At 40.8% G+C, this 24,109-nt stretch overlaps 1 protein-coding gene across 11 annotated transcripts in view; it reads right to left on the bottom strand.

Annotated features, from left to right (window-relative positions):
* KIF13A (kinesin family member 13A) overlaps window positions 1-24,109 on the bottom strand; it is a 197,666-nt gene that overhangs the window by 85,313 nt on the left and 88,244 nt on the right. For all 11 annotated transcript variants that reach the window (XM_055406723.2, XM_055406726.2, XM_055406727.2 and 8 more), the window contains exon 4: window positions 15,047-15,107. In XM_055406723.2, coding sequence (XP_055262698.2) covers window positions 15,047-15,107 — 61 coding nt within the window. The remainder of the gene's footprint in view (window positions 1-15,046; window positions 15,108-24,109) is intronic.

Below are 24,109 nucleotides of genomic sequence, written 5' to 3'. Positions count from 1 at the left end.
AAATGTATTTTATATGATGGAATATTTAAAGACACCATCATAAAAAAACAAGCAAAACAAATCTATGTGTTTAAGCAATGCTAGAATTCAAAAACACTGTTGAGTTTTTTAAAAAGTCGTGTTCAGACTGTACACATAATGTAAAAATTTATGTCCAATAGTATGTATGTGTGTTCTCTATGTGTGCTAAAGTTAAAGAAAAAATTGAATCAGAAGAAAATACACCAAATTTATATAAACTTATTTCTCAACTTCTGACTTCTACCAAAGAGGCATTTAACACATGTTGGTAGAATATGTGGATTTTTTTTTAGAAGAATATAACTGTAAGGGGCTTTCTAAAAATAAGGGTTAGGAAGATTACCTAAAGACTATGTGTATGCGCCCCCACACAAATACATGGAGAAGAATAAAGTACTGTCAAAATTCTTATCCACTAAAGACACATTTTCAAAATTGCCTTTATGTTATAGTTAAGTATAAGAGTCTTGTGTTCATTAAGAAAATATCTGGAAACTGGAACCTATTATACAGAGTGAAGTAAGTCAGAAAGAAAAGCACCAATACACTATATTAATGCATATATATGGAATTTAGAAAAATGGTAATGATGACCCTATATGCAAGACAGCAAAAGAGACACAGATATAAAGAACAGACTTTTGGACTCTGTGGGAGAAGGCGAGGGTGGGATGATTTGAGAGAATAGCACTGAAACATGTGTACTACCATATGTGAACTAGATCACCAGTCCAAGCCTGATGCATGAAACAGGGCACTCAAAGCCGGCACACTGGGACAACGCTGAGGGATGGAATGGGGAGGGAGGTGGGGGCGGGGTTCAGGATGTGGGGACACATGTATACCCATGGCTGATTCATGCCAATGTATGGCAAAACCCACTACAATACTTTAACATAATTAGCCTCCAATTAAATTAATTTTTTTTAAAAAGAAAATATCTTACCCACCCTGTTGCCAATCTTTCACATCCATTGATATTTTTTTCTCATATATTTGCTCAAAGGATTTTCCTTATTCCACACGTATTCCCAAGGCCCATGCCAAAACACAGGCTTAAATCTGGACCTAAGCCCTGCAGTGCAGAATTACACTACACCCCTGTAGTGTAGGGGAACGAAACACAGCTTCTGCTCAGGCTTGTGCGAACTGATGGTGGTTCCTAGCCAGAACCCAAGTGCCATCGAAAGCCTTCAAAAAGCACCGCTTTCTTGGCACTAACAGATGAATGGAGTAATCTCGCTTGATCTTCCACACTGGTTAACCAGCCCCCAGAAACGGAGTTGGGTGAGGGTGGGGACAAGATGCTTTAAGACTTGGCTGGATCAAACATCCTGACCGTAATTCATGATTTTGACTCATATTTAGTAACTTGAAAAAATAAAAATAAAAAAGCTAGAACTTGATTCAATGAAAAGGACTTAAACTGCAGAGAAGCACTGTGGTCAAAGAGCTTTTACTCTGGTTTCACAGAGTTTGAATCATTAACTCATCAAGGATTTATATCTGTTCTTTTATCAGGGAGTGAGATGGAATACTTTATGGTTTCTGCTCTGATGCTGAGTAGGCTGGAATTATGAGGGATTATTTTCTCAATGTTTTTTTCATGGCCAGGTCACGAGGTTTCATTTACCTTGGGAGGAATGGCCTTTTTAAACCAAAGATTATTAACAGGAAAAAAAAAAAAAAACCACCCAAGAATGAATGCTGTAGAACTATATGAAATAGGTTTATGATTAAGCAACTGATAACAACTCCGGGTATGTAAACTAAAGTTGCACTAAAAATAACAAAGGATAAAAGAATGTTCCAGGTAAAAATACAAGAATAAATTTCAGCTTGACCTATTTCTAAATTATCACAAATATTAAACAGGATATGAATTAACCTGCTGCTGCTGCTGCTGCTAAGTCGCTTCAGTCGTGTCCGACTCTGTGAGACCCCACAGACAGCAGCCCACCAGGCTCTGCCATCCCTGGGACTCTCCAGGCAAGAACACTGGAGTGGGTTGCCATTTCCTTCTCCTATTTAACCTGTATTATTGTTGCTGTTTAGTCGCTAAGTTGTCTGACTCTGTCAGCCAGGCTCCTCTGTCCACGGGATTTCCCAGGCAAGAATACTGGAGTGGGTTGCCATTTCCTTCTCCAGGGGGAAGAGGTCTTCCCCACCAAGGGATTGAATTCGTCTCCTGCTTAGCAGGTGGATTCTTTACCACTGAGCCGCCAGGGAAACCCATTAAACCTATATAACTTTATTATTTATGTTAAGAAAAATTAATTTTTTTGTCAACTGCTCTGTTTGCAGTACAATTTACATATTCTATCTATATCGCTGAATCTGTGCAATACCCAGATACGGCAGGTATGGTCTGTGATCAAGGAGATGAGGGGGCCACTAAGAAAGGGTAAGTCATTTGCCCAAGACATGGCCACCAGAGGCAGGACCCGGGTCTATGGGTCATGACTCCCAGATGGACCGAGGCCCATCCACCATCAGTGACTCAGACTGCATGACACTGGAAATCAGTTACTCCCATTTCTGGTTCCCATGGTAATTTTTTTTTTAAACAAACTCTCAGAACCCATTACACTCCAGTACCTTTTTTCCCACATCTTTCTATACCATTGAATTGTGAGCTCCTTTGAAAACAAGAGCTGTGGCATCTTATAGAGTACCTGGCACACTGTATGCACTCTTAATTACGGAATTGTCCCTAGTTACATTGCTGTTCTCAGATTAATGTGTATTTTTTTTTCAGAGAAAACTTTTATTTAAATACATTATAAACATAGCATGAGTAGATTATATATGGAAGCTGAAAAGCCTTCAGTGCTACCCAGATCCTTCATTGTCTGTCTAATGTGTATTTAATTGGGGGCCCCTTTCCTCGTTAGCAATAGCAAAGGTTTCAAAATACTGTTTGTTGAACTTAAAAAAGGTAATTGTAGGATTTACACTTTGGTCAAAATACAGCTGTTTCTGAAATTCCAATGAGCCCCAAAGACCACAATAGTCTTTGTTGAACAAGGTGCTAAGGTGTGAACACACATGTCAACATCATCTGTAACTAATTGAATAATTTTGATAAAAATTACAGATTTTACTGACACCCACATTACCTCCCAGTCATTAAAACAAAATCTATGAACTGAAAAAAAATAAATCAGTCTCTTTGATGTCTGCTAAATGTATACGTAAGTTTTCCAAGAAGTCAAGGTCTTTTAGTTAAGTACTTAGTTACATTTGACAGACAGAATGTAATTCAGACTTACTGTATTTAATAAAGTTCTGGTTATAACTAGGAAAGGAAAAAAAATGGAAACACAAAATGGAATATGAAAAAGCAGAAAACAATTATACTCTGTTTCTGAAAAGAATCTTTCTTCCTTCTGTCTTTAAATAGCTACCCCAAAGCACAATTTATAAAGGGGTAAATACAAAGAACCATATTGTAAAGTCCATGGATTTTTACAAATCTAAGCAAGGCTGGATTCTAGCGAGACCAGAATCCATTTTATCACTATGGCTTCATGTCTCAAGGGAAATTTACTCTTACGACAAGAAATAATGAACACTTCCCCTGTTCTACAAAAATACAGCAACATTACATTTTTTAATAGCCCTGCTTAGTTTCCACTGTATGCTTTACTGATGCAGTTTCCTATTAGAGATACTCAGATTGTTTCGTTTTTCTTTTTTTCTGCAATATTTATCCTTACATATTTATCTATGTACACTTTTCTATTAACTTTACTAGGCAAGACTCCCAAAACATTGAATTACTAACTCCTCTAGCAATGCAAGAGTCTTTTTCTACAACTTCAACAATTCTATTATCATTCTTCCTGATTTTGATTAACAGAAAAAACAAGCTCCTTGCTTTGTTAAATTAAAATTTTCCTTTCCTTAGTTAATTGTCCATTTGTATTTACTCTTCAGTCAACTGACTAAGTCCTATGTTTACTTGTACAAATCAATTGGCTTAGTAATAGGTTAAGTATTCATTTAAAAATGCCCATCATATATTAAGGATGTTAACCTTTGGTCTGTCACAAGTTGTACATATTTCTCCCAGTCTGTCATTTACCTTTCAGTATTACGTTGTTCTTTGTCATACAAAAGCTTTTGGTCTCTCACATTCAAATCTCCTATCTTTTCCTTTATAATTTTCATTTATGGTATACGTTACACTTTCAAAATCCTTCTGGATTATCATTACCCCAAATGACATAGCTATTCATGCATCTCTTCTTCCAGTCTTATTTTGGTTTTTCCAGTTTTATTTCCAAACTTGAATGCTACTTATCAGCTGTGTAACCTTAGGCAAGATCTCCTTTAGTAATAAAACAGGAATAATACTTGTTCCCTTACTGAATTGCTGGTGTGATTTAATAAGGCAGTACAGTAAAGCACTTACCAGAGTGTCTGGCCATTGTCTAAGTCTAGAATATATTTTAGCTAATATCCATAATTAATATCATCTCTTAAATTTTTAACCAACTAAAACTAATTTTGGTATAAAGATGGAGGTACTCGTCTAATTATTTTTCCTTAAATAGCTCCTCCATCTTTGCAACAAATCTGTGAGACAATCCAATCCCATTTTAAAGATAAAAGACACTTATTCTTAGAAAAAAAAAAATTAAAGGAATCATTTGTTGCTATTTCTCTAGCGCCTCTAGGGGTCCCACTTTCAAAGTTTTATGATGGTGTACTCACACATGAGGGAAAAAAGGGAGCACGTGAACAAGTGTGTGTGTGTGTGTGTGTGTGTTCTGGGTCATAATGAGATGAGGAAGAAGGAACACTATCATTAATTATAAATTATAAAATTATAAAAAATAAACTACAGAGCTCCCCTTATTTTTTTTTTTTTTTGTTTTATTCTGGTGCCTTTATAGCTCTATGAATCCCTGGCTGGGGTTATACTTAATCAGTTCTTTGGTTTGGTGACTTTCAATCACCACTGGTACAACAAACAATCATTTAAAAAAAGCCAAGACTGTCTCCCAAAGCCTAAAATTTCCACGGAGGTGCCACACACTCTTCTGCCCTCCTCAGCATAATCAGTTTTCCATGACACATGAACAGAGGCTACACGTCACTCTGTGATGGACAGAAAATATTAACCATCAAAGACCCTTACACAGTCGAGTAAGGAGAGTGTGGTTTATCCAAAAGACTGAAGGAGTTTTTTTTACTTTGTTCCTTTCTAAACACAGGAATCCCTTTTTTTCAGTACAGGAAAAAGCAACCTGCCCACTGCTTTTAGAAGCTTAGTTAACTAACAAAAAAGGAAAAAAAAAACAACAAAAAAGGAGCTGCTTATGCTGGATGGTGGGAGTCAGGGAATCCATAAACGATGCTCTACTCCCACCCTTAATGTTTCCTGACTCCAGTTCACAGGTGGAATGAAGTGCCCTCGTCTAGGAGAATGAGTGTCAGCCCAGAAGGGAAACGCCAGAGTCCCGAGGGAAGCAGAAGGATCTATGAGAATTTCTTTCTATCCCAGACAAACCACTTGTAGGCACAACTTGGTCCAACCTAAGAGTCTGCTGCTTTCCTGCAGGATCCCTGCATAACAGGAGACAGCCACTCTGCTAATGTCAGCTCCACGTGCCAGGTGCGCGGAGTCCATGGGGCAAACCTGACCTCACTTGTTCAGAACTATGCCCAAGATGCCAATTTCCTCTATGGGGCTTATGATTAGACGCCTGTAACCGTGTGGACAAGTCTTAAAACACAGGCATGCCCGCAGCAACCCACAAGACAATGTCAGAATGGTAGAGAAGGCTCCTGGTTGGAATTTCTGCAAGCCAAGTCACAGAAGACCTGACCCACCCAGCCTTGAGTCACACATGATACCGACCTCTGCAATGCTAACACCCTGAGTCTCCACACTTGTGCATAGCCAGTCCCTCCTGGGAACAGCAGCAATGGCCTCAGAGCTACCAGGCATGTGTCCTGGGAGCTGAGGAACATAGGGAACTCTCTCTGTAGCAGGGCCCTGGTACCGAAGTATAGAGGAAGAGAAACCAGGGGTGGGAGGGAAAGTGCATAACCTTGGGACTTCCTAGTGGTCCAGTGGGTAAGACTCTGAACTTCCAACGCAGGGGACACGTGTTCGATCCCTGGTCAGGGAGCTAAGATTTCACATGCCCGGCGGCATGACCAAAAAAAAACCCCCAGAAACTCAAAAAGGGCACGTGCATGCATGCTTAGTCACTTCAGCATGTCTAACTCTTTTGCGACCCCATGGACTGTAACCCACCAGGCTCCTCTGTCCATGGGGTTCTTTAGGCAAGAATACTGGAGTGGGTGGCCATTTCCTTTTCCAGGGGATCTTCCCAACTCAGGGATCAAACCCGCATCTCCTGAGTCTCCCACACTGCAGGCAGATTCTTTACCACTGAGCCACTGGGGAAGCCCCGAAGAGAGCACAACCTTGTCTCATTCACAATCTGCATGAATCAAGCCAGCCTCACACAGATGAGGGCTGACCAAAGCACTCAGTCTGGAGATCCAGGGCTGGACACGACAAAAGCACAGAATACTTCTAAAGTAGTGAAGTGGAAGAGCAGTCAGAATTTTAACAGCATTTTATCACTTTAAACAGAACCTCCAGTCCTTCCTTCTTTCTCATTGGAGTTAGAGTGAAAAAAAAAATACATATATTTATGACCTGGAATTTCTGGGCCTGCACGTTTGGGAGGGTGTTTTTCCACTCCAAGGCTGAGAGCCCTAGCGACTGTGACGAGTCTGGACTTGGCAGGTGGCATGGTTCCCAAGCCAAGCTCCTGGACAGAGTGAGAGCCGTCAGGCTCCACACATAAACCCGAAGGGGCGAGGGTTGCGTTTCAGTAAACCTCTCCCTCAGTTAGTGCAACTCTCAGAAATGGCCATGTGTAGAGACCTTAAACCTGGTTTACATTAAATGACCCAAAACTACAGACTTTAGATAGAGGAGCTAGGGCTTTCAAGGCCTGACTCGGTGACATGAGATTTAAGTTTTAGTCAACTATAGACGGTTTCTCTTGAGGGGCTGGGTAAGACCCTGAGAACCTAGGCCTGGAGGGTAAAGGTCGACGCGGGCTGTTTTCCACAGTGTTCTCTGGGGGCGGCCAGCCCTGCAGTCCGCAGCAGCCTTCCTCACAGCACGGCCTGGGTGACTCACCCAGACAGGCGTGCCCAGCCCAGAGACAGTGCTGGGGCCCGTCACGAGCTGGTGGTGAACTTCAGCGCCTTTTTCTGTCACCTGATAAAGTGGCTTGAGTCATGGGGGGAGGAGGGTCAGGCATCGGGACCCCGGAGGAAAGACCTGTGAGGCCTGCCTCAGCAGAAAACGCGTTTTGGGGTCATTTTCAGGAGGGTGCTTTCACATTCAACAGCTGCTGGAAAAGTCGCTGTGTTTTGTCTCCACCTGCTCAATGGTTTGCCACTGTCTCTGACATGGAGGCAGGCCTGACTCAGTATCTCTTCTGGACTGTGGGGCGCCTGGGACTGACAGCACTTGAGGGGCGGGGAGAAGAAAGCCAAACCAAACACAGGCAATCAGGATTCCAGAGAACTTCCGACAGGAGGGAGAAGGCGAACAGTATTATTCCTGGCTAGGTGCCAAGCCAGAACACTTCAACAGTATGATTTCCTAAGCACAGCCTCCTGCTGGGATGAGAGAAAAGACTGGAGGGCCCAGCATTGCAGCAGAATCCATAAAGTCCTCACGCGTACTTGTCATGGACCCAAATCCACCTTTACCACTGCTTTCAGCTCTCCTACAAGTAGCAGGGCCTCTCTGAACCTCAGTTTCCTCTTCTGTAAAATGGGGTCAATATCAGATTCTACTGATTGGGCATTTTTACAATTAAATAATCTGCTGCAGGTAAAGGAATGAGCGCAGTACTGGAAACCTAGTGCTCAGGATTCTATTATTGTCTATTGCTGTTATTATTATCCACCCCATAAACACACTCAGCTAAGTTAAGCGATGTCCCTGGGTGCCAAGAAATAACTCTAAGGCAGGGTTCCCCAGCCTCCAGGATCTAATGCCTAACGATCTGAAGTGGAGCTGATGTAACAATAATAGAAATAAAGCACACAATAAATGTAATGTGCTTGAATCATCCTGAACTCCCTGCCCAGTCCATAGAGAAATTGTCTTCCATGAAACCAATCCCTGGTGTCAAAAAGCTTGGGGACTGTGGCCCTAAGGAATGTGTATGTGAGCTCAGTTGCTCAGTCATGTCTGACTCTTTGAGACTCCGTGAACTGTAGCCCACCAGACTCCTCTGCCCATGGAATTATCCAGGCAGGAATACTGGAGTTGGTTGCCATTTTCTCCTCCAGGGGAATCTTCCCCATCCAGGGATCGAACCCACATCTCCTGTATTACAGGCGGATTCTTTATTCTTCCTAGGGAAGCCCCAAGGAATAGACGTGGACAAAGAAAGGAAAGCAGAAGAAGGTAGGGTTGGGTGGGATTAAAAAATCTGGGAGTAGAGATGAGAAAAAAGAATACACATATACTCTTTTAAAAAATTTAACAGTATCAGCCTAGCCTACTCAGAAAAATTTTTCTTAACTGACCTTCACTTACCTAATTTTCTGAATTAACGAACATTCTCTCTTCCCCAGTAAAATACACTGGGGCATGCCCGCTGCATATTAAATCATCCAGCTGGTAGACAACTCTCTAGACTCCCACCAGATGAGCTATGTTCTTACAAAGGGTCAGTTGTGTTTGCTCCTAGACTGGCTTATATCAGTTGCACTTCTCTACAATTATATAATTAACACATGCAAAAAGGGAGTTGCTAGTTTTAAGAAAACAGGTTGGATGCTTAGGGACAACTTGATAAAGGTGAGTCACTAAAAGAACTGTCAAATTAGGAATGGGTGAGAATTTGGAAAAGACAAAGAAAAATCTAGAAGGATTCTGCAGTCAGATTGTTTCTTAAAGATCTTTTAAGATGGCATGCTCCACTTCTAGTGAATCTAACTTTTCACATAGTCAAGTTCTGTTGCTTCTCATAACCACCGGGAAGACTTCCACAGTTTTGAGAAACTTAACAGCTAACAATTATTGAGTATTAATTCTATGCAAGGTACTTGCTGAGGGTTTATATACACTTGAATATTTTATAAAAAAGAATACAATATGCTACAATGAATATTTTGGAACTCTGCTTAAAAAATTGGTTTTATTTTGGCTACTGTCACTTTTTAGAATGTAAATTTTGATGCACAGTTAAATAATATGAAACAGAAATCATTTCTACCTCTGAGCACATAAACTCCCCCATCAAGAGAAGAGACTCAGACATGGCTACTCTCTCCATAGAGATTGCCCATGGCTGGGGGCACTCAGCTGGCCCCTCATGGTACAAAGAAACATTAGCAGAACAAGAATCAGATGAAAAACATTTGTCCTGAAATGCAAGGTATTACAAAACCTGAAAACACAGGCTTCAGCAAATCTGAGCAACACACATATGGTGAGAACTGTTATATAATTTCTAAGTCAACAGTTTAGACTCAGGTCAGGAAACGTTCATGTCCACATAGATTCCCCAGAAACGCCATCACAGACCAATTTCTATTTGGTATGAAGATTTATAGAAAAACAGGTTTAAGAAAAATACTCTCCTAATAGGAAGAAAAGTGAAACCAAGGTTACTGGAAGTCATTGTTATTTACCAACCTGACACATTTTAGGCAAATGATAAAAAAATGTATTGGTTTATGGGCAAGAAGCCCTTAAATGAAATTAGTAGTGATTTAAACATTTACGAAGACCTATTATCTGTTATTGTGCTCTAAAATTTCACTATAATAACCCTTTTTTTAATTATTGAAAATAATGGAGAAGTGAAGGCAATGGCACCCCACTCCAGTACTCTTGCCTGGAAAATCCCGTGGACGGAGGAGCCTGGTAGGCTGCAGTCCATGGGGTCACAAAGCGTCGGACACGACTGAGCAACTTCACTTTCACTTTTCACTTTCTTGCATTGGAGAAGGAAATGACAACCCACTCCAGTGTTCTTGCCTGGAGAATCCCAGGAACGGGGGAGCCTGGTGGGCTGCCATCTATGGGGTCGCACAGAGTCAGACACGACTGAAGTGACTTAGCAACAGCAGCAGCAGCAATGGCTTTCTTAATAATGGGCCTTCAGCAGGATCCCTTGACTTATACCGACTTTTTAATCTCGAGTGTGGATCTATGTTTACGTATATGTATTTACGGACTTGGGAAGGGGAGGAGAAATGGGTTTATGTAGAAATGCCATGTTTTGAATGCCTAATTCTGCAGGTTACTTGTTTTTTTTAAAGCCCTGTCACAAAGGTTTCTGCTTAAAGATTCAGAACAATGCACAGACAAGCATTATTATGACTCACTAACCAAAAGGTAGTAATAAGCGATAATATAATTAAAATGTGCAATGTCTCAGAGCATGATTCAATGCAATTCAAACGGCTTAACAAACAAGCCTTTGATTTGCCTCTGAAAAGTCCACTGCAACAGCTGTGCGGCCAGCATAAAATGTCTGATTCATGTTTAATCCGAGAGCTGGAGGAGATCTGAGACCATTCTAGGCCACAGATCCTCCCTCTACAGATGAAGAAACAGACACTCCCAAAGTTTAGCCGTTTGTGGCAAAACCAGGTCTCACAGATACCGGCACGCAAAATGCAGTTTCTCTCCAAAGGACTAATGCCACTAACCTTACTACTGCTATAGCGAGACAGTGATGAAGATGACGATAATTATTAAGTGAGCTTTGCCATGGTTTAAGGTACTTTACATGAACAGGTCATTCAGTTCTCCAATCAACCTATGGGAGCAGGATTAATATAATTACGTAACCTAAGAGGAAACAGAACTCGCCTGACCTGACACAGATAAAAAGGTGCTAGAGGCGGGATTGCAACCCAGGCAGTTTGATTTAAAAGCCCACATGCTTCCACCACTCCACCCAACCCAGTGCTGTGCCCTTAAACCTACTACAGAATTACGGATTTCTACATCAGTCTGAGAGTAGAAGCTCTTGCTTGCTGCTGCTGCTAAGTCGCTTCAGTCGTGTCCGACTCTGTGCGACCCCATAGAGGGCAGCCCACCAGGCTCCCCCATCCCTGGGATTCTCCAGGCAAGAACACTGGAGTGGGCTGCCATTTCCTTCCCCAGTGCATGAAACTGAAAAGTGAAAGTGAAGTCGCTCAGTCGTGTCGGACTCTTAGCAACCCCATGGACTGCAGCCTACCAGGCTCCTCCGTCCATGGGATTTTCAGTAGCCTTTAATAAACAGTAACATAAAACATAACTTAGAATTGAACACTGACACACCCCGTGAAATCGAGAGCCTCCCTTTTCTCTTTCAGTCCAGGCACTCATCTCTCTCCCTCCCACCTCCTCTCTGCCCCCCGAGTTTTGAGAGCTGCCTCAAGAGCTCTGATCCAGTATCAATGATGCCATTCTTTATTGAGCCTGACAAATAGGTCGGTTTCAGGAACTATGTGCTTCCCCTTCTCCATTTCCTCTATGACCGATCAGAGAAATGAATGCTTCTATCTTAATGTTTCCATTCACAATTAAGAAGGAATCGCGTTTTGTTTTTTTTTTTAAACTAAAGAGAAAAGAAATCAAACTATAATTCAACATAAAATAAAAATTGACTATATGGCAGAAACCAATACGATATATTAAAGCAATATATTCTAATTAAAAATAAATACATTTTAAAAATAAAAATTGAATTAAAAAAAGGTAAATCAAATTAGTACAGAAACCACTCAACTAATCTACTAGCAATATATTTACTAGGCAGATTATTTGCAATGAGTGCCAAAAAACCTGAGAGAGTGGTGAGCAAGAATTTTATTGCTGAGGTGGTCACTGCATTTGTACAATAACAGGAATGTCTAAAGAATAAGAAACTTTCTCCCCACACTTTGCAAATAGATGCTACTCTATCAATCAAGAAAATCCTGTTTTAGGCTAATTGGAACATGGAATTTTCTGTGATCATGTAAACAAAGATTTAGTAAAGTTTAGGCTATCAGTATGTTTAAAAAGAATTTTTATCTATTTATATATTCCTCAACATTCTATATATAGTGAAAAGCTACAGAAATCTTGACTTTCACATTTGAATTTTATCATCTGTACTTAATAAAGTTATTTCCATTAGGAAAAAAGTTCACATTCAGAGCTTTAAGTGATACATTGCAGAACGCTAGGATGGTCTCTATGGGCAGTTAATGGAGGATATGATTGTAGAGATGTGGAAAAGAAAGAGAAAAATAATCATCCTAAAACATTCTATTAACCACATCACTCCAACAGCCTCTTTTTTTCTTTTCTTTTTTTTTTTTTTTTTACAGTTTTTAGCCTAGCTTTTTAAAATTTTCTGTTATCTGGCCTTAATCAACATGTACAAGTAAGTCTCTCACTGATTCCCCATAAGATACATCTTCTGCTTGGACCAGTGTTACACACCATGCTCACTTCCACTTCTGCACCCTCACTTATGAAAAAGCCAAATGAAGTATTTATGGGCACCTTCCACTGGTCAGCTCATGCAAGTTACCTACTGACCCCTTATAACAACATCTAAGTACTATCATTGACATACTTCCCATTTTACAGAAAAGAAACTCTAGCTCAGAGAGATTAAATTGTCTAAGAGAATCAAAGCAAGCGTCCTGAGACTTAAACCAGAGTGGACTTCAGAGTCCACAAGCTTTCCTTGACACCATACGTTTCCTCTCGTCTGGATGCCCTCCATACTGTGCATGTGCTCAGTCCTGTCCGACACTTTGTGACCCCGTAGGCTGTAGCCTGCCAGCCTCCTCTGTCCATGGAATTCTCTAGAGAAGAATACTGGAGTGGGTAGCCATTTCCTCCTCCAGGGGATCTTCCCCACCCAGGGACAGAGCTTACATCTCCTGCATCTCCTGCATTGGCAGGTGGATTCTTTACTACTGAGCCACCTGGGAAGCCTGGCTTCCATTCTGCCCTTTGGTCAAATCTATGCTAAAATTGTATGTCTAGTTACAGTCCCACTTCCTCTATGATTTCTTCCCAGGCAACTTCAGTCTTTTCAGATTTTGCCTCTCCTTGGGTTTTCTACAGTACTTAAAACCTGCAAAATTTTGAGCTTAACTATTATCTCCAAATGCTTATTGTTGTTTGTTTGCATTCTTGTGCTTTCCAACTTAGATTTTAATTTCTCAAGGGCTTCCTTGGCTGCACACACAGTAGGGGTTTAATGAATATTTAAGGAACTATTCTGAATCTTTCTGACTTCCTGGGTTAAATAAGAAGAACAAACAATTACCCCGGGCTGGAGCACAGAATGGATGGTAGGGAGACAGGGAGCAGCGGGTAGGGAAGGTAGACGTCGTTATATATTAATAACAAAGGACCTTAAATGTCATCCAAGGAGTATAGATTTTATCTATAAGTGATGAGGAGTCCTCTAAAGTATTTGAGAATTTTAAGAGTTTTAATCCAGGGAGCTATCTCTGACTACAACCAGAATAATATCAATTGAACAGAACGAGAGACTGTGCTTTGTATAGCCACAGCATTTGTCCTCATTTGTTTCTGTCACAGTATGAAGTGTTTTATTTAAATCCAAAAGCACACATCCAGAATGAAAATACACACAGCGCTAACAGTCACGGCAGACTCTGTAGAATATATTATCTAGCATCCCAAAGGACTAATAAAAAGACAAATTAAATACAGCCAACACTAAAAATTATTTATTCACATTAATAAAACACACTGTTGAAGTTGCAGGAATGATGTTTGGAAAGAAGGCTTATTTACCCAATGTGAGCCCCGGAAGGAATTTTCCAACTTCAAGATTAACTTCTGAAAAAGCTATATATCAAATAATTTCTCAGCAAATTTTCTTTATGTGGCAAGTAAAAAGGTTATCAAGAAACAAAATTTCCTACAAGCAGATGATTTCCTTTGCCTTCTAATCTTTCAAGATCTACAGCCTTTCCATCATCCTTTTGCCCTTTAGTTCAGTAAATGGAAAAATCATTCAACTGAGATTCTTTTTTTATAAAATATTTATGTATGTATGTATTTAGCTGCACCAGGTCTTACTTAGTCATGTGGACCCTTAGTTATGGCATGTGGGGTCTAGTTTCCTGACCAGGGCTGGAACCTGGGCCCCCTGCATTGGGAGCTTGGAGTCTTAGCCACTGGCCCACCATGGAAGTCTCAGCTGAGATTCTCATAAGTAGAAGTAAGGAGAAAATACTCATTAAGACGATGTATTTAAGAAAAAGGGTCACAGTCAGAAGGAGAAGAAATGAAGACTTCCTCCACTAAAACAAGTGCTTCCCTCTTAAGCTTATTTTAACTCCTAGGAAAGGTGAAGACTCACCTGTGATCACAAATAATAAGATTATTAATAGCAGTCATTTGTATTTAACAAAGTAGGGATAAAATGCCTCAAAAGGAAGGAACAGTAGCAAAATGTGGGGCCAGGAGGCCGTGTTTCCCTGAAGAAAGAAGAGCTCTAGTTCATATCACCACTGACTACTCTAGAACACTCAGGCCGTGAGAGGGCCCTGAAAACCAACAGCATCTGTGTTTTGCTTGTTTAAATGAGCAGAGCATCCTCTACAAGTCAGAGATGAGGGAAGACAGGGCACATTCAACCTCCTTTTCATGTGATAACCACAATACAGCTTGAGGTGGTGCCCCGTTATCTCTACTCCTTGGAACACCTTTAAAGATACTTCATACCCCTTTACAGGTGAAGAACCCGAAGCTTAAGGAGCTTGGGGGCAGGGAGGGGGAACCTGTCTTCAATTTCTTAGCAAGTACGTGGCTGAGCCAGATCCTGAAACCAAATCTTACTGGCTTCAAAGCCCACATGCTAGAATTGGAAAGAATGAGTGCAAATTTTATGGAAAAAACAGAACTCCCAAATAACTAGAGAAAACAGACGTAATGGAAGAAGAGGCCAGAGGCCCAACATCAAGTACAGAGAGACAATCAACTTACCAGCATATTTTGCAGTGTTAGATTCATCCATGGACCAAAAGCAATAATCAAATGCAAATACCTGGATGAAAGAACAGAATATTAAACTTAAAAACTTATTAACTTCCATGAGTAAATCAGACTGAAAAAAAAACTCACTGATGAGGATGCCTGCTTCTGTCTGATTTAAAAGGAAAAACAAAAATCAGAGGTCTGACGCTTTATTAACCCTGAAGTTTCCTTCAGACTAAATTGGCTATTTTCTTGTATTACAAGACATACAAGGTTATTTCCTTGTATCAGAGTAAATTGTATATGAAAATTGCTACTTACTCCACATTCAAACAAGCAGACCTCTTAGCCAAAATATTTTAAATTATACATTTAGTGAGAAAAGACAATGGCTTCTCTCCCAAGTCTGCAGTTTTAGCAGATGCTGAAATGGTGGACCAGGTAGACTCCCGTGGTGGACCTTCCATGGCTTCACAAAAAATACTAAAGTGATCAACTTTCATTTGAAATCATTCCCACCTAACTTTCCATGACCCTATCATTTCAAGCATAGCTAAAGGTTTGTCAAAACTTTCCACATTTCCGGAAACCTTAGACTCCCAATCCTGGGCCAAGTATTGTTAATATATCAATTCACTCTTGCATGCTTTAGTTTTTTGTATAGTTACTGAACGCCTACTATGTACTAGGAATGGTTGATGCTGCTCTATCAGTTCAGTTCAGTGGCTCAGTCGTGTCCAACTCTTTGCAACCCTATGGACTGCAGCACTCCAGGCTTCCCTGCTCCATAAGGACACACATCTAACCACTGTTTTCCATGCATATGACCACCACTCATGTTCCAGCCATCTTTACCACATGCATAGGGCAATGCTCCCCAAAGTGTGCACCAAGGGACAGCAGTTTCATGAGATAGTCCATGAAATAAAGATTACACCATGTTGGAAATGGTACATATTTTACCCTGTTAAAGATTTTCTATGCAATTCTCAACATTAAAGGTGCTGAAAAGTCTTCAGCAAATAAACCCAATTTTTAAAAATTCATTTTTATTGGAGTATAGTTGCTTTACCATGTTGTGTTTCTACTGTACAGCAAAATGAATCAGCCATACATATATGGAGACATATATGGGGATATATGGAGAGGGACATATATCCCCTCACTTCTGGACTGTCCTTCCCATTCAGGTCACCACAGCACATTAGGTAGAATTTCCTGTTATATACAGTACGTTCTCATTAGTTATCTATTTTTCAGATAGTATTGACAGTGTATATGTATTAAATATCAATCCTGATCTCCCAGTTCTTCCCATCTCTCCTTTCCCCCTTGGCATCCATACATAAACCCATTTGTGTAACTTTATTTCTCCAATTTCTTTTGATGAGGAGACCCTTTCTTGTTGTTTAGTCACTAAGTCATGTCCAACTCTTTGCAACCCCACGGCTTATAGTTTGCCAGGCTCCTCTGTCCATGGGATTTCCCAGGCAAGAATACTGGAGTGGGTTGCCATTTCCTTCTCCAGGGGATCTTTCTAACCTAAGGATGGAACCTGTGTCTCCTGCTTGGCAGGCAGATTCTTTACCACTGAGCCACCTGGGAAGCCCAGCGACCCTTTCTTGAGTAACACCCGTTAACATACCCTGAAATTAGTGTTTCTCAGCATCACCCTCCTATTCCTCAAGCTAACTGACTCAGGGGATTCAGCAGCTGTTTTCTTGGCTCCTTGTCCCAGCCTTCCCCGCTCCCCCATGCAACTCCAATAGTAAAATGCAATCCTCCTACGGACAGAGACTCTTGAACGTTTACTCATTTCCAAGGGATTGTAAACACTGGGCAGTCAGAAACAAACACACTGACTTGGCCCTAGAAACTGGCCCTAAGGGAACTTTCCAGCCTAAGTCTCCCAACAGCCATATGATTCAGCTGAACTTGTCCGTACCTTGGAGTTACTAGGTACAATTCCACCCCTGTCATTTGCTTCGTTTCCACCCTTCAAGATGCTTCATACTCCTTAAGGCCCACGCCAATATATTTTTCATCCAGGAAGCATTCTTTGGTTAAACCCAAAGGGATCAGCTTTCTCTTCTCTGAACTCTCACAACACTGTTAAATCCTATTTTTGTGACTCTTATCACAATTATTTTTTCACTTACCATGTATATGATCTGTGCATAGGTTTTACCTCCACTGCTAGACAAAGGTCCTTGAAAGCAGGAACCATACCTAATTCTGTATCATACAGTGTCCACAGTAGTTGCTTTATAATTATTTATTAAATGATTACTGGCATTGAGACCTTGAAAGAAAGCAGGTACCTTCCACATCATCAAAAGACTAAGTTACACTCTGAACAGTTTCAGCACCACCTGTATGTCAGTGCTTTTAAATGGATTCAGGTCCACACTTACATCATCAACTTCAAATCCAAATTCAATTTTGTTATGTATACAAACATTCACTCTGGTCTCATAATAACCAAGGTTAAAATGAACAGCTATGAAACAACAGTTCCAGCCAACAGAGTGTGAAGTATTTACTGCATTTGAGGACTCTTCCAAAGCCTTGAGAGACCACACAGGCACAATCCAGTTACTCTTCCTGCCTCAAGACAGGACAGAATTTCAACACTTCTCCTGAGAGATGAAGATCTGTCTTGTTTTTAAACATTTCCAGAAAAGGAGATTCCACAACCTCCCTTTGATGGCATCTTTATAACACTTAACTTTCAATTCCAGGGTGTTTTCCTTTCCTTTTGACTTAAGCCGACTCTCCTGACTTTAAACGGCCAACAGAGGCTCCCTTCCAATTTTTAGGTAGCTTCCCTCTAGACTCCAATGAATTTCTCTTAGTAGCTGCTGCTGCTGCTAAGTCACTTCAGTCGTATCCGACTCTGTGTGACCCCATAGACGGAAGCCCACCAGGCTCCCCCGTCCCTGGGATTCTCCAGGCAAGAACACTGGAGTGGGTTGCCATTTCCTTCTCCAATGTGTGAAAGTGAAAAGTGAAAGTGAAGGCGCTCAGTCGTGTCCGACCCTTAGTGACCCCATGGACTACAGCCTACCAGGCTCCTCCATCCATGGGATTTTCTAGGCAATAGTACTGGAGTGGCTTGCCATTGCCTTCTCCAAGTAGCTGCTACATACAGTGAAATCATAATTTATCTCCTGTACGTTAATTTTTCATACCTACCAGAAACTTACTGATAACAGTTTGCTTATTCTGCATATAAGATTAGAAAGCTATAGATCTATATTCACAGTAATGTCACTTGAAATAAAATGAAATCCACTCCAAACCCGGGGTCTACCCTTAATCATTCCAAATTCAGTGCCAACTCTCATTTCTAACAAACTAGTTAATAGTCTAAAGTTGGTTTAGATCATAAAAAGGAAGATGAAATTTTCATTTTAGGCACTTGCCCCCACTCCCAAATTCAGACAAATGTTAAAAAACGTTTTCTCAAAGGGCTCTGATAGTACTGGCAGACACACTTGTTCTTTGCCTGCCAAATACTGGCCTCTCCCTGGACTGAATTATGTCTCAAATTTCAAAACCTGTGATCACAAGCATTTTAGAATAGGCATGCCTCAAGCCAGTCACGGAGTACGGGTTATGATTTTACTCAACATTTATCATAAGAAAGTTAAGCCCAGAAATCTGAAGGATTTCCCTAAAAACGCAAAGCAACTGGAAAGTTTTGCTGCCATTTTTTTCTTTAACAAAGGCCGTCAGTGATTCCCCCTGCCAATCCTTCTATGAAATTCCATAGCACTAGTTCACATGTGGTCCCATTTCTTGGCTTAGTTCTTCTTGTGTGGGTCTCAGCTCCACTTAAAGGCGAACCTGTTGGGGGCAGGGGCTTTGTCTTATGCTAGTGTCTGGGTCATATCTCACACAGAGCAGTCACTATATCTAATACTTTCTCAATAAATAAACATAATACCAGGAGAAGAAGTTGAAATGCAGACAAGAACATGGAATGGACATGAGGAACTGTTAGGAAAAAGTAGACGTTCAAACTGCAAGACAGATTTTCAGATGTTTCATTACTTTCAGATGCAGGTTTTTGGGGAACTTGGTGCCTTTAATGGTCAAATACAGATTTGGTCACTAGATGAGTCCTCTCGGGCACCATCATTCCAGGGTTCACGAGCATAAACTAGTATGACCACATCAAGTATAATTATTTGTTGTGAGAATAATTATTTGGTATGACTTATGAAAATAGTGCATAAAAGTTTAAAATAATTTATCTCAGGTAGCAAGATCATTTCCCCTGCAACCTTGTTAGTAAATAAACTAGTGTTCACAAACAATTATATTTCTTTTCCTGGCTAAAAAAAAAATTAATTATTTAACTTAATCACAAAGGTTTGTAACAAAAGAGGACATGGTTTTCTTAGGTTTTAAAGAAATTTTTATTTTCTCATACAGAAATCATTGATATTTCCAGTTGCCAATGGGAAGGGATAATTAGGGAGTTTGGGATGGTCATGTACACACTGATATATTTAAAGTGGATAACCAACAAGGTCCTACTGTATAGCACAAGGAACTCTGCTCAATTTTATGTGGCAGTCTGGATGGGAGAGGGATTTAGAAGAGAATGGATAGATATGCATGTATGACTGAGTGCCTTCACTGTTCACTCGAAACGATCACAATGTTGTTAATCGGCTATACCGCAGAACAAAATAAAAAGTTCAAAAAAACTCACTGACATTTCAAAAGAGATAACTAAACCATTCTTCTGAGAGTTATTCTTTGGAAACTAACCACTTCAAATAAAAAGGAAATCATTTTTTCTGAAGCCAGCACATTATACTACAGGAATATATTTATTCAAGACTTCCAACTAATTTCACTAGAATTCCTAAATGTTTATTTTACCTATTCATTATGAAGTCACTGCCATCTTGAGTATAGGAGATGGGGGACTTTTTAATGCATACAACTGACACCTCAAAAAAAATCAAATCTGTATAAACCAAGTATAATTTTCATATTTCACCAATGCCAATCAACATTGTGAACTTTTTTTGTAAAGCAACCCACATTTTCCAAGAGCCTTCAACTAGAAAAAGAACCAAAGGTACAGATGCTCCACAATGTTTTCAAAATCTGAAAACCATCGTCTTCACTGTTTTCAATGAAATGAGACTCCACCTGCGTGGAATCCCACCCCCTCCTCTTAGTTTCCAGCTTGTAAAACTCAGACCAGCATTTAATTCCCTGAAGCTTGATGGACACATTGGTTCCACTTTCAGCACACTCCTAAAAATGTTCACTCTGCATCTCTGTGAACCACTGAACATCCTGTAAAGTGATCACAAGCTGTTTTCAATAAGGCAGATGTGCTGGGTGATACACACTCTGAGGCAAACGTGCCTTAGGACGCAGAGGCAGGATGCACCAGAGAGAAACTCCAGTCTTATTGAAAAGTCTCATTTCACTGGCATGTCAGCAAAATTCAAGTTGCCATTTAAAAAAAAGAAAAAAAGCACCTTTTATGTTCCTTGAAGAAAGAGAGGGCATCAGGGTTCTAAGAAATGTGACCTGTAATCATTTTTCTGATCCATAAATACCAAATTTCAACTGCATACCTCTTTCTACTTGCACACTTTCACTAACTGCACCCTTTCTCCAATTATAAAACAGTTGATCCAGAAAGCATTCAACCAATGACTAATTGCCACTGCTCTCGGTTTGAGATACTACAGGGAACTCAAATACACATTAGGCATGTGTTTCTGTCCTCTAGTCGTTTTTGGTCTAGTTATAAAGATAAAACAAAAGAATCCTTGAAAATTAAAAAGCATGATTTTTTTCCCCCAAAATAATTTTTATACTTTTCAACTCCTTTCCAGGCAGAAAGTGATTAACCCAATACTTTTCTCAAGATAATTTAAGGCAAAGAAACACCTCCAAATATACACATCAAAGTTTTTGCAAAATACATCAAAGCACACTCTCTTTCTAATTTCTCCTTATTAAATAATTTTAGCATCATCTCAAATGTCACTCCCTCATGAAACCTTTCTTAAGGACACTATTTCTTCTTACTCTGAATTTCATACCTCTCTGACCAGACTGTATGTGTTAACATGTATAAGAGAGTCCCTTTGTTCTTCTACATTACTAATTCTGAGAGGTCAAGACCTTGGTTTTCCTAATGATTTTATTGCCCACAATTCCACCAAACAAAAATATTCTGAGACTTTACTTTTTAAAGCAACTTCACAGTGAATGACCATTCACTCAAAAATGATCTCGTAAATCTGTGTTGTCACACATGACTGCTGCTTAAATAGGCCACACTGGTGAGTAGGGTAGTAAATTACCCAACAGTACTTGGTTGAAGTCTGTTCCCACTTGACTGTGAAAGTGACAAGAGAAATGTCACCCTACAGACATGATCTGTGTGTTTACTGGATTCCCACTCGTTTCCCAAAAGACAGGAGCAAGTTCCCCTATTCACCTACAGGTTATGTCAAGAGTCAGGCATCTCTCCAACTCTGAGAGCTTCCACCAATCCTCTGGGTAGATGAGCACAGTGGGAAGTCCAGGGCAAAAAAGAGAAGAGAAAATGTGGAAGTCTAAGAAAATCTCCCCTCTGACAACCCCTTGCCTCTCTTCACACCCTGGCCATTCTTAAAGACCTGCCCAAAGGTCACCTTCAGTGCGTATGTGACTTCCCTGCTCTGTGCTGTTTCAGTCAATAGCTTCACCTCTTGAATACACAGTCCACCGAAGTAAGCACACCTTTTATATTAAATGAGGGCTGTGGCATTTAAGCAAAGTGTCTACCAATACAATGCATGGTGCACAGTAAAACTCCGTCTACGGCAGCTACTGCTATCCATTTTGACAGTCTCTGTGGACGGGCTCCTCTCCCAGTTAACAGCACTGTCGGGGTCCTCTCCCAGTTAACAGTACAGCACAGTTTCCATTTACAGAGTGTTTATTATGTGGCAGGCACCATCCTAAGCGTGTTACTTTCTCATCAAGCTTGGAGGTTTCCTGAGCCAGGGACTGTGTTAATTCATTTCTTTAATCCTTGCAGCCACAGACACGGTAGACAGGTGCTCTGTATTTGCTGAGTCAAAGAAAGAAAGAAAAATGAAAAGGCAAAGAAGCTTCCTACGGCTGTGAGAAGAGAGCTGGTACAGTTCGCCGAGTTCCTCGTCAAAAGGATCAACACAAGCCTCCCTGTGTACTTCCTAGCCCCCAGGTCCAGAATGAAAAGGGCTTCCCATAGGGGGAAAAAGGTCCACTCTATGTGGGCTGGCTGGGCTTTGCACGAAGGAGTGTGTCTCTCTTTGCTCACACGACCCTGCCATCCTCCTCTCCGGGTACAATTCACCCACTGTTCCCATCTGCGGACTGAGCTGCTTGCTACTCACAGCTTGTTCTGGCCGCTGTCGACTCTGGAGGTGCACCTGAGATCTCTCCACAAACCCCATTTCTCCGGCTTTATAAATATCGGCGAGCCCGTGTCCTGCTGGTGGTTACTTTTCAACTCTGTTCGTTTGAAAGAGTACGATGACTATGAGACATGTGGTGTGCCAAGTGTGTTCACGTGTCACCACACTGTTGGAGAACCGAACCAGACCAAAAAGAATTCAAGCCCTGCATTCATGTCGTGTCGAAATGATGATGTTTAGCATGATCTGTTTTCCACCACTTACAACGCTGTACATGTCTAATCTTCCTCACCATACTGTGAGTTCCAGAGAGCAGGAACCACTAGTTAAATCGCCTCGTGAGCCCCACAAATTCTTCAGACTGTACTTTCCACAAACGTTCTCAATTATAGTCATCTAATAAATGACATTTGAATGAATAAAGTAAAAATGCCTCCTAGGAAAAAATGCAGAGGGGTAGGGCTATGCTGCCATTCAATTCATGCAGCTGCAACACTCATGGGCTCAGATATAAAGGCAGAAATGTAAGGGGTGACAGCAGAGTGGCTGCATTTAACAGGGTAAGAGAAACTGAGCAAAAACCTCAGGATGGAGTCTAAAAAGAAGTTCCATATTCAGCTATATGTTTGGTCTGAAACAGAAATATGATCCAAACTACAAATGTAATTTAAATTGTGTCTGTAGGCACACTCAAAAGTCAAGAGATAAAACAATTTAAATAATGCTTTTCTTAACCTAATACACTTTTTAAAATATTTGCTTTTTTCCTCATACCAAGTCTTTGACGTCTGGTGTGTATTTTTACACTCACAAAAATCTCAGTTTTGCCCAGCCACATAACACATGTTCAAATGCTATGTGTGGCTAAGTGGCTGCTGTATTGGACAGAACAGGTCTAGAACTCATCTCATTCCAGGCCACCACTCCGTTTGCAGAAATGCACAAAGTGAATGATGAAAATGATGGTGGTCACAGACTGTAAAATAAGTCTGAATGAAACTGCACTTCAGATGGCACAAGCTGTATAGAGTGATTTCTCCCTCCTTATTTCTGAGCCTGTTTTGGTAAAGTCAGGTTTTTTGGTACGGCAGTATGACCCTTTAAAGGATACTGCCTCCAAAAAGTAACAGTTTTATTTTGTTATGCTGTCATTTTCTCCTGTTCAAGATTTTGCCAACAAACTTATGTAATTAGAAGAGGGATTCAGTTCAGTTCAGTTCAGTCACTCAGTCATGTCCGACTCTGCAACCCCATGAATCAGAGCACGCCAGGCCTCCCTGTCCATCACCAACTCCCGGAGTTCACTCAAACTCATGTCCATCGAGTCGGTGATGCCATCCAGCCATCTCATTCTCTGTCGTCCCCTTCTCCTCCCACCCCCAATCCCTCCCAGCATCAGAGTCTTTTCCAGTGAGTCAACTCGTCGCATGAGGTGGCCAAAAGTATTGGAGTTTCAGCTTTAGCGTCAGTCCTTCCAATGAACACCCAGGATTGATTTCCCCCAGAATGGACTGGTTGGATCTCCCTGCAGTCCAAGGGACTCTCAAGAGTCTTCTCCAGCACCACAGTTCAAAAGCATCAATTCTTCGGCGATCAGCCTTCTTCACAGTCCAACTCTCACATCTATACATGACCAGTGGAA

Source organism: Moschus berezovskii, chromosome 23 (genome assembly GCF_049115385.1).
Source record: "Moschus berezovskii isolate FMDL1 chromosome 23, NW_MosBer_1.0, whole genome shotgun sequence".
NCBI classification, from domain to species: domain Eukaryota; kingdom Metazoa; phylum Chordata; class Mammalia; order Artiodactyla; family Moschidae; genus Moschus; species Moschus berezovskii.
Note: the sequence above shows the minus strand (reverse complement) of the source record. Positions and strands in the feature narration are given on the sequence as shown.